General features: G+C 39.4%; 2 protein-coding genes across 2 annotated transcripts; one reads left to right on the forward strand and one right to left on the reverse strand.

Annotated features, from left to right (window-relative positions):
• Nucleotides 1-39: 39 nt before the first annotated feature.
• Nucleotides 40-3114, reverse strand: fitm2 (fat storage inducing transmembrane protein 2). Its single transcript, XM_047582585.1, has 2 exons — nucleotides 2899-3114; nucleotides 40-1534 (listed from the first exon to the last, which is right to left on the reverse strand). The coding sequence occupies exons 1-2, from the start codon at nucleotides 3069-3071 to the stop codon at nucleotides 925-927; spliced, it is 783 nt and encodes a 260-aa protein (XP_047438541.1). The 5' UTR covers nucleotides 3072-3114; the 3' UTR covers nucleotides 40-924.
• A 5625-nt stretch (nucleotides 3115-8739) lies between these two features.
• On the forward strand, nucleotides 8740-12421 carry r3hdml (R3H domain containing-like). The gene is made up of 4 exons (XM_047599861.1): nucleotides 8740-9095; nucleotides 9918-10036; nucleotides 10177-10279; nucleotides 12344-12421. The coding sequence occupies exons 1-4, from the start codon at nucleotides 8811-8813 to the stop codon at nucleotides 12419-12421; spliced, it is 585 nt and encodes a 194-aa protein (XP_047455817.1). The 5' UTR covers nucleotides 8740-8810.
• The last annotated feature ends 1187 nt before the right edge of the window (nucleotides 12422-13608 follow it).

Here is a 13608-nt window from a genome sequence, read left to right on the forward strand (position 1 = left end):
GGCAGAAGGATGGTGACTGAAAATAAACTGCACTGTTAATCAGTTTTGTGTTTTTTTAATAGTTTTTAGACAACAATAAAACTCATTGGCACATTAACCTTTTTAAGGTTCTGCAGAACTTAATGATATTAAACAAGGGGACGAACTGAATGACCTCATTAGACTGTTGATAAGAAAAGTTAGAGCTGAAACTAAACGTTGAACCACAGAAATCCTAACATATTTATTTTGTGACATTTACAGACCAAACAATTAGTAGAGAAAAAATAACTGTTAGGTCTGGCACAATATCTCCAGCATTACAAGTAGTACATATTTTATGACTGTGATTATTGAAGTTCTACATCCTCTGAGCAAACTTTGCACACAATGTTGACACACAGCTGCAAAAACCCCAAATCACACGTGATAGCGAACAGTCATTTAAATCCTACATGTAGGAGAAAAGGTAGGTTCACTGAGCTTCAGTGGTGGATGTGCTCTGAGGATAGTTTCTGAAATAAATAACAATGAACATCTTCTGTACATTGGTCTGTAAAAACACATCAGTTCTATATACCTGGAGCTGTAAACATTCTCTAGTGTTCCCACTCATATCTAGGAAGTGTCATTAATCAACCATGAGTAATGAACTATAAGGCAGACACAAACATTAACGTAGCATGAGACACAGAGGGTTGAAGCCAGACAGCAGAGCAGCGTCTTGTTTTTATCTCAGATTACAAAGAGTCATTTTGGGATCGGCAGCTGCCAAATACTGGGAAGTAAGAGCAAGTCAAACATCTTTAACAAAGTGATCTTTCTGTGAGGAGGGGGAATAACTTCAAATAGCTAGCATGGCCATCTTGGACCCAGATTATGTCAGATATAGTGTGTTTATTTTAAGGACAGCATCAATCTTGTAGAGGATGCCATATGCTCAGCTTAGGCATGTTGTTTCTGTTCTTTTGGGTGTCGCTGAGGGGGGAGTCCTGGTGACAAAGGCTTAAGATACCAAACCCGATACGTCAGATACCACCCTAACAGGCCGCATATGGTGCCTAGCAACTTGTGAGATGGGTCATGGAAATAAACAGAGGTGCAGGCAAACATCCACACCCAAATGATCAGAATGAGATTCAAGGCCACATATAGCAGGTTTAGGACCATCTTGGGCAGTGCCGACAGGCTGGCTGTCCTAATGGAGGCCATTGGAGCGGTTTCCTCCATGATGAAGAGAGCAGAGTAGGCCAGGATGAAGGAGTGCCCCGAGATGTCGTAGCCGTCCCAGTGGAAGCCGGCCCGCCTGCAGGTAACTTTGGACGTGAACTCATTGTTTGTGACACTCCTGGCGGTGTTTTCATAACAAGCGCCGCTCACGTCCTCGATAAAGAAGAAGGTCTCCGTGCAGACATACCACACCGCCGTGGCCACTGCCAGAGACATCAGCCGCCGGCCGAGGAAGGTGATGCTCCTGCTGAAGGAGGAGTTGGAGAGGAGGAGGAAGGGTGTCAACAGCAGCAGTGTCCACCCCCAGGACACTTTGACAAAATACCTGCAGGAGGAACAGAGCAGAGCACATTAAAACTCCACTTACATTATTTATCATGAACGGATTTGTGCCTTCATCCCCTCAATAACAATCAGATCTGCATCTGAGGGCGCTGCATTGCATCTGAAACAAATACTATAACCAGTATTTGTTTATTCATTCACAGTGGTGAAAAATCTCTTTGTTATCTCTGCTATTTCTTTCTTGATTAATAGAGTATTTACTTGAAAACTGTCAGAAAACAATGGCTGTAAAATTACATCCAGAGTCCAGGGACTGAACTATGGATGTTTTGTTTGTTTAAATCTTTTGAAAACAGCGAAACGATGATTAAACAATCAATATATCTAATACATTTCTAATTAATCCCCATTTTGTAGGGATTCTCAGTTATCCAGGTGTATCTAAGACAAAGATTAAATGGACGCAACTGGAGCTGAACTGGATGACTGGTGAAGCATCCTCAATAAAACTCAAACAAGTCCAGTTACCTTGTTTTAACTTTGTTTTCAATATTCAATATATCGATTGCTTTAATAACTGACTAATTACTGTCTGCTGTTGGTGAAGCTCAGTCTTAGCACATGGGTTTTCCCTAATCATTAAAATCAATACCTTACATGCAGCCAATGAGGTTCTTTCATAATAAGACAAATTCTGGTTCAACCTACACAAGTACAGTCTTGTTACTTTCTAGCCACACCTCATACTTTCCTGTGTGAATGCATGTTGTCTTTTCATATACAAAACAGAACCCGCTGATTTTGAAGCATGTCAAGTGTAGAGAATTTGCAAGAATATTTTATTCAGAAATGTAAATACATGACTATATGACCTTTGCTGACCAAGGACCAGTGTGTTTACAACAAAGGTTTATGCTCTTAAAGACAGAAAAATATTAACCTGCAGTTTTGTTTCCAGGTAGTACTGATATGAAGTTAATAATACATTGAAGACTGATCCCATCTCTCACAAATATTTTATTAATTAGTGTCTTTATTAACTGGCATGAGTAAATTTAGAAATTATCCTTATCATTTAATTCATAGTGATTATATGGTCCTACGGTTCGGTTTATTTCTGTCTTGACTGAAAGTACAATGTTCAAGTGAACACAGCTTGTGTGTGTGGACAGCTCACACACCAGACAGTTTACCTTTGACCCACTGTACATGGTTCAAGCGTTGCAACATAATTATAATATGAAACATTTAGGAACAGTTACTGACGGTACTTTCAGTCTTCTGTCAAACAGAAGGTCACCTTTCATTCAGCGACAGGTGCATCCACAAGCCTAAATGAATTAGACGTGTTAGGCTAATCTCAGCTAACTGATGAAACACCGGCTCACTTTTACATTCACTTACACGTTCAGGGCATTTCTGCTGCTGCTGAAATATGTCTGCGGGACGAGCTCCAGCTCCTTCAGAATCGACCCCACGACTGAAATTAGTAGGAATATCCAGGGGAAGTTATGTCGGACGGATGATATCCTCCAGAGTGCCACCAGGTTGTCCACAATGACATCCACCGCCGCCATGTTGACTCCACAGAATAAACACTAGCCCGGTGGGGGCGGAGTCACGTCACTGAGATCAACCAATGAGCATTTGCGGTAGGTTTTCTTCTTCTCTTTGTTTTTAATTGCAGACTGTGAGACGGTTGACTCATGCGCTTACCGCCACCTGCTGTAGATATATATATATATATACATATACAAGATATGATCTGATATGATATGATATGATATGATATGTAGCATAGGTATTACATATGCATTGGCTGTACAGATGGTATTTGAAGTATTTTGTATGTTAAATGACAAGCTATAAAAACATGGCTAAGCTACTCCATAGAGCTATACATCAAATCTACATTATGCTAAATAATAAGATTGCCAATATTTCTGTACAAAGTATTCATAATATCAGACATTTCACATCTTCATTTTCACAACTCAACAAGCCAATTACACATTATTTCCCAAGTAACAATAACATGAATCACTAGTTTTGGCAAAATTAGCACTTTACACCTTTTTTGAACATTCATGTAAAATTTGTACAGTACCTTTGCTATTTGAAACTAGTTTTTACATATTCTTTATGTATTTTGCATATTATCTATTGTCTCATACTTCTTATGTGTTTTGCACCAGACACCAAAACAAATCTGTCGTATGTGTGAGCATGCAGGGCAGGTGGAAATGTGATTCTGTTGCAGATTTACTTACTAGTAAAAGATCGGAACACTTCACTCGTCTGAATAGTAAAATAAAGTAAACCCAGTTCAATCAATTCAGATTCAACACTGCCACATGAGTAAAACCTTTTAGTATTTTTGATTTAAGAGGTCTGAGCTACTCCACCACGCAAACAGACGCAGTGCTTTCTAGTGCTCCAGGTCATGTTTGTATAGACGGAGCCTTGTAGTGCCGCATGTGGATGTGAGTCTGTTGGTCAAGGTCTCAGGTTTTTGTGTCTCAATAAAAGAACATAAACGCAAACAATTCAACTGGTAAAAAGCAAGGCTGAATCTCTGACCAAACCAAACTGAGCTGAACTGCATGTAATATAGGCTGTATGTTTTGGCATGTGGGAATTACACATGGATTAACTGATTGTGCTACAAGAACACAGTGCTAAATCTGTGCTTTTCTGTTGATGTTCATGTGGAACGTTTTATAAATGTGTGACCTTGAAAAATTGTTCTTAATGTGTTTCCACATGTATACACTCAGCACTGAGCTGCTAGAAAGGAGATGCACTGTACACCATGTATAACCTTATTAAGGCTCTCCAGTCACATTTAAATGCAGTCATTACAGTCAGGCCACAACAAGAAATGCTCTGTGTTCAAACTGAAAACTAGAACGCAGTAGGTAGAACGTAAAGAAAGCAACTCATTTCATTTTTAAATGTGCATATTACGTCTCTATGACAGGGGACGGTTCGATGTGTAAAATTCAAGGTGATCAACAGCAAAAATGTTGACAATGACAGTGCGGGTGCTGATGATGTTATAGTTGATTCCAGCTCATGCAGAGTCAGCACATTTGTATGGGAGGAAAGATAAATCTCCCCTTCACAGCATCTGAATGCAGGACTAAGTTTGTCCTCGATGCACTCTGACTTGGCAAACCAAGCCTCTTTTAGAAATGCTCCAGACATGCCTGCTGTTTGGCTGATTGCTCAAGCATCAGTGCCAGACTACGAACTGAGACAGGAGGAAAATTCATCAAAATGGTTTAAGACTACAGTTCAGGCATAAGAAAAAAAAAGATGTCAGATTTCTGTAGGTCTTTGTACAAGATGAACCATTTCATACAAACACAGTGAAAATGATCACAGTTTGCCTCCACTGCTTCTAAGCAGCAGTCAACTGAGTGAGAACATGCCACATGCAAACACCGAATGGATCGTGCTCATGTAAGAAAATCTCATGCAAATATAGATAAAAAACAAATACAAAACAACAGCAACAACAACAAAACAAACAAACAAACAAAACAGGATGAAGCACTGAAAATCTCCTGCAGACTTGGTTGGTTGTTCAAACGTAGGCCTCCCCAGTCTCCTGAGGGAAATATGGAACTTGCAGTACAGGGTGGAAAATGTCGCTTTGAATAATTAAAACAAACTCTGGAGGAGGTGCTGCTCATTGGCTGTCTGGTCATATGTACGACGGCTCAGCAGAAATTCAGTTTCTCACAGAAATATATCAGTGCTGCAACACTGCCAGAATACAAGAGGGGACACAGCAACTTCTCTAGAAGATTTCTTTTTAAAATTTAAATAATAATAATAATAATCAAAAGATAAACGGGATAAAATATAGCCAAAATTGCAAAACTTGTGCCAGGAAGTGAGAGACAGTGTTATTTAAATATCTGCTATAGGCTCTAAACACCAGGTCTCCTCGGCTGCAGTTGCTACTTTCTTCACCTCTGGCAAAATGATAGTTGTCTGAATTTATATGATTTTTTTAACAATGTAAAACTTGACTGAAATCAACCAACAAGTTTACATGGATGCTAAATAAAATACATAGAACTGCTACCGACATCAAATCAAATACTTGTTTGAACAACTCATTACCTGCATGTTTCTGTCCATCCAGGGAAATTCTGTCACCTGAGGTTTGTCTCCAGACACCAGATGTAAAACTCCAGCACTCATTTGTGTGAGCTCATTTGGCAAGAACTCAGATGTGATCGACGTTGTATCTGTGCATAAAAGTCATTCACTGCAGCTTTAAAATTGCTTAACCCAGCGTTAACTGTCTTCCAGTGTCTGGACTTAATGCCCTTTAGTGTTTAATTTAACCAGAAGCTGTGTTTACAGATTTTTTAAGTAGCGGTATAAATTACTGGGGGTTGTAAGTGGTGCTGTGAAACTATTAGAGCTTTAAATTAGAACATTATCAAGAGTGTTACCCGGCGTTCAGACAGAGCTGACTCCTGAAAACCTCAGATATAGTTGGTACAAGTTTTTTTGTTTCCCCTCTGGTAAATCACTGAGTTCATCTCCTCACCTTCCTGACACCACAAGATCACAGGGAGTTTTTATTTTTATTTTTATTTATTCGTTTTCTTTTCTTTTTTTATGTAAGCACCCTGCAGCACTTCAAAGCAGACAGATGATGTCATGCTGCAGGGGGCGAGGGAGCGTCCATCTGGTCTGGTCCAGTCTGACCAGTCACTCTCTCACAGCTTTGACCTAATTCTGAGGTTTCACTGCTGGAATGAATATTGAGACAGATTTCTGCAGAAATATTTACTGTTACGTTATCGTCCCTTTCCCACATAAAAGCACCACTGCAGCTTAGTCATGACCAAATGAAAGTTAAAAATACCAGTTTCTGTCCTGATGAATCCTGTATAGATCAATTACTCTTCCACCTCCCCTCTATATCAGAGCAGCGGCTGAACATCATTTCTGACAACACAATCGCTCGAATGTAAGTTTTCTTTTTCGAACAAATTCTTGATAGTTAATAACCCTAAGTCACGTTGTCTGCACTCGCTCGGCCGTTTGTCAGCGCATCAGTTTGATAGATCTCTTTTCTGGTGCTGCTCAACATTTCTCCCCTCTTTGATGTAATACAAATATTAACTGTGTGACAAAACTGACAAGTACGTGTCCATTTCTAAATTTAAACCCTGGATCCTGCAAATAGAAGGCTCCACTTTCAGCATGTCAAGTGATGCTCATCTGTCCAGTAAGATGACACACTGGACCAAATTATTGAAGCTTCAACAAATAAATAGTCAAATAATAGTCACTATAATGAAAGAATATATATATCTCTATATAATAAGCTATTCATTTTCATCGGCAGGTGCAGACGGGAGAGTGGAGCAGTGGTCAAGCTCAAAGGCACGACAATAAGATGTGACATTGACCTTCTGTGTGCCAAAGGTCCTCTCAGCCTCTTTGATGAAGCCGTCTGTGCATTTTACACACAGAGACACAAAGTCTGACAGCACTCTGCTGAGCCTGTGTGGAAGTATGCTCCCAGCCTTTGATGGGTCGACTTCACAGAGCTCACCTGACAAGACAGGTGAGAGGCTTCACAGCCAAACTGTGTGCAGTCACGTTGGTTCTACCTCACACTGAAGAAAAACAGTACGATTTACATGGATGTTATAAAAAAAAGGTCTTAACTTTACAGTGTGTCTAAGACATTTCTGGCACCATGTTTTCTGCTCAAGAAACCTTACATCATTTGGAATATGCAATTATAATTTGCCAGTTGATGCAGAACAACATTTCTGTAGTTTCTTGTTTATAAACTGTGAACTGGGACTCACTAGAGAGCTGAAGTTCATTTTGTGCACACAGAGCCTTACACACATTTCTCACAGTGAATGATGTATCCAGTCATGTTACTGCAGACGTTTTTGTGCGGGCATCATGCCAGCCTACTCACCTGGATTATAACACTATCATCACTTACAGGTTTCGGCCTCGTTGCTCCCATCCATAACACTAACTTTAGGTGCACACTAAGCACAATTAATATTTTGAAAGCTGGTTCTTCCCGTTGAAAGGGGGATTCAGACTGTGGGTTCTGTACAGCCTCATCAGACAGTTTGGATTTTTAATGATGCTATATAAATAACATTAACGGTTGTAATGGTTAGCACTGCTGTCTCACAGTAAGGTGAGTACATGTGCATATGAGTGTGAATAGTTGTTTGTCTGTTTGTGTTAGCCCTGTGACAGTATGGTGACTCCAGAGCCCAAAACCAAAAGAGGAGATACAGTGTGCAGATGGATAGTTACAAAGCATACTTTGTTACTGCTGTTGTATTATGTTGCATGTTACCCAAATCATTATAATGGCATCACTTGGCATTCCTTTGTGTCTGGGTCCTGATCCTGGTGGCTGCATAGCCTGCACCTTGTTCCTACAACAACATACTTTAATGTATTTTAAATCTGATATTGTGTTACTTCTACAAAAGAAAGGAGACATGATACTGACACTGTTAAAAGTTTCCATGGCCTTCAACATATTTTGTAATTGATGTTCTTTCCCGTGTTTGGTACTTTTTTTTTTTTTCTGAAGTAGAGAGAAAAGCAGAGACAGCCTGTGAGTTTAGGAAGAGGAAGCAAACAGGAGGGTTTTGAGTGTCAGAAAGTCTCTTGGCCCAGTTAAAACTCCCTGCCACACATGACAAACTGGCTTGTTCGCAGGCTCGTGCTGAAGCGAGGGTCTCCTCTGCTGCTTGTCTGAAACTTTTCTCTCTGTGAAAGGATCCACTGATGAAGGTACGGGGCTTCAAACTTCTCCCATTAGGTAGTTTACAGAGAATATTAGCACGGTATTGCTAATTGTCTGATAGGTGTCTCCTGATATAAATGACTTTTAGGGTGACTTTCAGGATCACTGGACTATCTGCTTTGTGCTGATCAATAATTTTAAAAGTTCCATGCAAGAGGATTAAAAGAGACTTTATCCATATAATAAGCTACTTTCATGCTGCTACTTTGGGATCTACAATAAATTCAGAGTTATTGATTATTTCAGCTTTTTGTTTTTCCACTCGCTCAGTTAATCATAGTGAGTTTAATCCATTGAATTGTTAATTAAAAACTTGTTTTGATTTTAATATACCCATTTTTTCTTAATTCTAACTTACATTATGAGCTTATGTGAATATAAGAGAACATTGCTCAGACACTTCTTTATGTGGTGAAATCCTTGCCTTAATTTTTCCTTTATAACTCTGATCATAGTTTGAACCTCTCTCCTCCTCCTCCACAGGGCTCAGATGGCTCCTGCTGCTACTGCTGCTGCTGCTGTCCAGCTCCTGTTGGCTGCCGCCCTGTGGGTGCTGCCTCACATTGGAGCTGTCCCACTGCTGAGCTTCACAGAGCTCCTCAACACAACCACAGCTACAGCTCAGTCTGACTTCAGGATGTTCACTGGAGCTGTGGCTTTGCCTCGAAGCAGACGTAAGCGAGCCATTTCATCCAGAGAGATGAACGCCCTGCTGGATTACCACAACCGAGTCCGCTCCCAGGTCTTCCCCCCTGCTGCTAATATGGAGTACATGGTAAGACACTGACACTGGGGGGAGCAGAAACCAGGCCCTCATTGTACTCTATGATTGATCCTTTTTAACTTGAATTTATTTTCAAGAAACAAAGTAAATGCACAAAAAAATACAGCAACAAGAATAAGGAACAAGGTGATGTGAGGTGAAACCACAGAAAAAGAAATGGAAAAAAGAGAGAAAGTGACAAAATAAACACTTTTAGCTTCATGTCCGTTGCAATGTTTATGTTGAAACAGGTGGTGACTTAGCTGTATAATCATTTTGGAGGATAGTCTGTGGTGCTGTGGTGAATTAAGTACATTTTAGGTGTTTCAGTTGCTTGACCTAGCCCACTGACTAAAATGTTGTCAAAATACAGAAATATGTGTTGGTAGTACAGCACAGTACAATTCATTAGTACTACAAACCACATGCAGTTGAATCAACAGCTCTGTCTGGCATTTTTAATTAACTAATAACTGAATACCACAAACTTCATGAAACTAAAATTTAGTCCTGGACTGTTGAATTATAAAATCTTAGTTTTTATAGGTAAATAGATGAGTTAATTTGTCCCACAGTCCTGAACACAAGAAGGTCCCAGTCAGCGTCCATAAAACAAGATTTCAATGAATGTTTAATAAATCATTTAAGGATGCCTGCACACAACATTTAGTCGTAAATATTCAGCTGTATGTTGAAAATGATATGTCACTGTGTTTAAAGAAGTAAACTTTTATACAAAGTGTAGTTTTATAGTATTTGTTATTGTTTGTTTTGCTTTTTACTGAATAGCAGGAAAAAATGATCCTCTCTCCTTTTTCTGCTCCTTCTGTGCAGCTGTGGGACGATGGGCTCGCTAAGTCCGCTGACTCATGGGCCTCACGATGCGTTTGGGAACACGGTCCGACGCAAGCCATGAAATATGTGGGCCAAAACCTGTCAGTCACTTCAGGAAGGTCTGTTTTCTGAATCAGCTCACACTGCCAACCGGCTAAAATGATGGAATTTGTGTGATTTAACACGCACACATCTGTTTTGTGCTGCGTGTACTTTACCGTATGTGAACGTCTAATTTATTGCGTGCTGAATGTGACAGGTACCAGTCCATCACAGACCTGGTCCGGTCCTGGTATGAAGAGAGGCATCGCTTCTCCTACCCGAACAGATGCAGTGGATCTGTGTGCTCTCACTACACTCAGGTAGAGGACGCATAAATTACAAATTAAACATTCCTTCATGAGGACGATAAGGAGGGCATGTCTCCAATCCAAAGGATATAAACACTTTGTATCATGAATAGTTTTATGTATCAATATTAACTGCACACAAAGTGCAGAAAACAATATTTTTGTCAGCTTTGTACATTAGGACACAGTTTTTCACAGGACTTGGAGAGATCCTCTGTGGATTCAATCTGTCTCAGTTTCTTCTGTTACTTCATGTAACCCTAGACTGACTCCATGATGTTGAGATCAGGGCTTTGTTGGAGCTCTACTACATGGTGCAGGCCTCCTCGTGCTTCTTCATTAAAGACGGGTCCTTATGACTCTGGCTTTATGTCTGGGGTTGTTACGCAGCAGAATGAATCTGATCAGATACCGTCTTGATGGTATTGCATGAAGAGATAATAACCTAATCAACAAGTACCTGCATTTTTTGCATGTAAAGGGGCACATTTGCTGCAATGGACTGAAGACAAAAGATGCCCAGTGTCTTTGTTTTCTCTCAAAATAAGTTATCTGTCCTTAAGAAGGACACCTTTTCATTTTTTTATTGTAATTTTATGTATGGATTGTACAGAATGATGAGAAGAGAAGTGAGTGGACTGGATGAGAAAACTTTTTCGTCTTCATTGTTACATTTTTTTAACTTCTTCTATTGTAAAATTTAATGCTTAAAAATTCAAACGAATGCACCACAAACATGGCTTTGGGACATAACGATGGCAGTAAACATGTCTCTATATGAGGGTTTGTTTTCCTCATCAAATTCCACAAGCTACCATGGCCACAGCATTATTCATGAGGTTAAACAAATATAAATTCTCAGGATAATCAAAGCCCGATGACCTGCTGCCTGAGCTATTAAAATAAATGTGTGTGTTTCTTTCAGATGGTCTGGGCCAGCACCAGCAGAGTGGGATGTGCCGTCAGAAAATGCTCGAACATGTATGTGTTTGGGAAAACCTGGAGAGAAGCAACGCTGCTGGTCTGCAACTACTCTATAAAGTAAGAGAAACTTAAAGCAAAGTCGGGGTTATTGACTTTCTTACAAACAGTTATAATAGAAGATGGCATTCATGAATGGGAAAGAATGTGTCAGAACAAATCAATGCAGACAAATACTTTTATTCAGGTTTATCATGCTCTTCACTCATACAGAAAACTCAAAAACACATCTGACATCTGACACATCTGACTGCTGTTTTCATTTGCTTTGCTCTTTTGTTCCTATCACCTACTGCCCCTACGTGACCTGCAATGTGCATCTGCCCCACTTACATTACATCCAGTGAAACCTCAAGTTATGCATCACAACTCTAGTTAGTGTTATGCATCATCTAAGATATAAAAAAGAAAAAGAAAAAAAAACTCTTAAGTTATTCTTCAACATGGCATTCTTCTACAAGAAGGATAAATTATGATCTCATAATATTTTAGTATAAATACAGATCATCAGACACAGAGTAGACCAGTTGGTGCTGTGTACAGTCTCTTAAGATAAAGGAGATTTTGTAATTTAAGAAGTTGGGACTCAAAACACAGGCTTGGCCAGAGTTGTGGCATATGACACAGATATCATCACCAGAAAATATAAAAAGTGTTCTTTAGACCAGGTGAGCTTTTAAAACAAGGATGACGACGAACAGTTTACTTTTCTTTTACAGCAAATGTGAATTAATCTTCTGCTGAAAATGGCCCCAAAGAAACACAGTGTTCGCTCAAATATGAGGAACATTTGTTAAGATTTGTTTTAAGAATAAAAGTATGGATTTATAGTTTTACATCTGAAGGTTGACGATGCTGAGTGTAACAGGGAGGGAAGCTAGGAAGTACGGCCAATAGAGACTGTTTGGTTTTTAGCTTATGTTTGGATGCATTAACAACAGCTAACATATTGCATTTTTTACTCAAGTACGTACTTGAACCACAACATCCATCACAAGGCTTTAGCTGACATTACGTTTGTTTGTCTTTCAGAGGAAACTGGGTGGGAGAGGCTCCATATAAGACCGGGAAGCCCTGTTCTCTCTGTCCGTCCAGCTATGGAGGATCCTGCTGGAGAAACCAGTGCTCGCCAAACACAAAACCCAGAAGGATTTAACAGAAGACGGGAGATAATGTTGAAACAACAATTTTGTCATTTTAATGTGAAGACCTGTCTTAACTAACACAACGGTTGCATCACAAGTTGTTTAAAAAGATGCAACTGTCCTGTTACCACTGTTACTGTGTGTATTGTAAATATTTCGCACACATTATTTTCCATTGCTCTTAATTATCCACATTTCAGTGATTGTTTTTTTGTTTTGTTTTTTACTTTAGAGTGTTTGCACTGTTGAACAACAACTGAAAAGCTTTAAATGGGAACCTTGAAGCTTTCCATCCTGTTTGATTTGGCTATACCTCTAATTCAAGGTGCTAACAACAAATGTGGTGTAATAGTTCTGAGGAAAGAAAAACAAGGTTTTGTCATTTTGATTAAGTGTTCATTGTATTGTTTCAAACAGTAGGAGGAACAATAGTGATACGTTCTAAGTTGACAAAGTGATTTTAATGTGAATCTGCAACTGTATGGACCCGTCTCTCTGAACCCATCAGTTATGGTCCAATGATGATGTAGTATTCTCCATTCATAGCCAGATATCTGTCAGAGAAATTACATTAGCTGCAATTTAATACAACATGATGTCACAGCTCATAAAAATGAGCTATGTAAATACTGCTTTCCTTTCATGAGTGGGGCATTGGCTCAGTCACTATGATGTAAACCGACATTTGAAATTGTCACTTTAACATTGAAAATTAAGCACTTTTATTGTACAGATTAAACAGTGATTATTTTAAGTCCTGATGTGTTACTGATTCTTTCTAACCTGATAAATAGGACTCTGTTTCAGCAGAAAAAAACTGTCTTATCATTAATGAGAATGTACTGAATGTAGGATTGTTTGTGTGCCTGACTAAACATTAATTATGTTATAAATAGGTGGTGATGCTGTACATCCACACAAATTATCCGCTATACACTACTTGTGTTTATTCGCTGCTGCTGCAGGAAATTTTCTGTCCTGCATTTCACCTCATTGCATCTCAACATTCGCCCATTAGAGACTTTCTCTGCCATAAAACAAGAGGCTAATGCAGCTTTTATGGTCTAAAATATGAGGGAATCAGCTTGGCCTCCCTAAACACAAACACACACACACACACACACACACACACACACACACACACACACACACACACACACACACACACACACACACACACATTTGTATGGCTATCTTTGTCAGGACATTCATTCA

Source organism: Mugil cephalus, chromosome 1 (genome assembly GCF_022458985.1).
Source record: "Mugil cephalus isolate CIBA_MC_2020 chromosome 1, CIBA_Mcephalus_1.1, whole genome shotgun sequence".
Taxonomy (NCBI): Eukaryota; Metazoa; Chordata; class Actinopteri; order Mugiliformes; family Mugilidae; genus Mugil; species Mugil cephalus.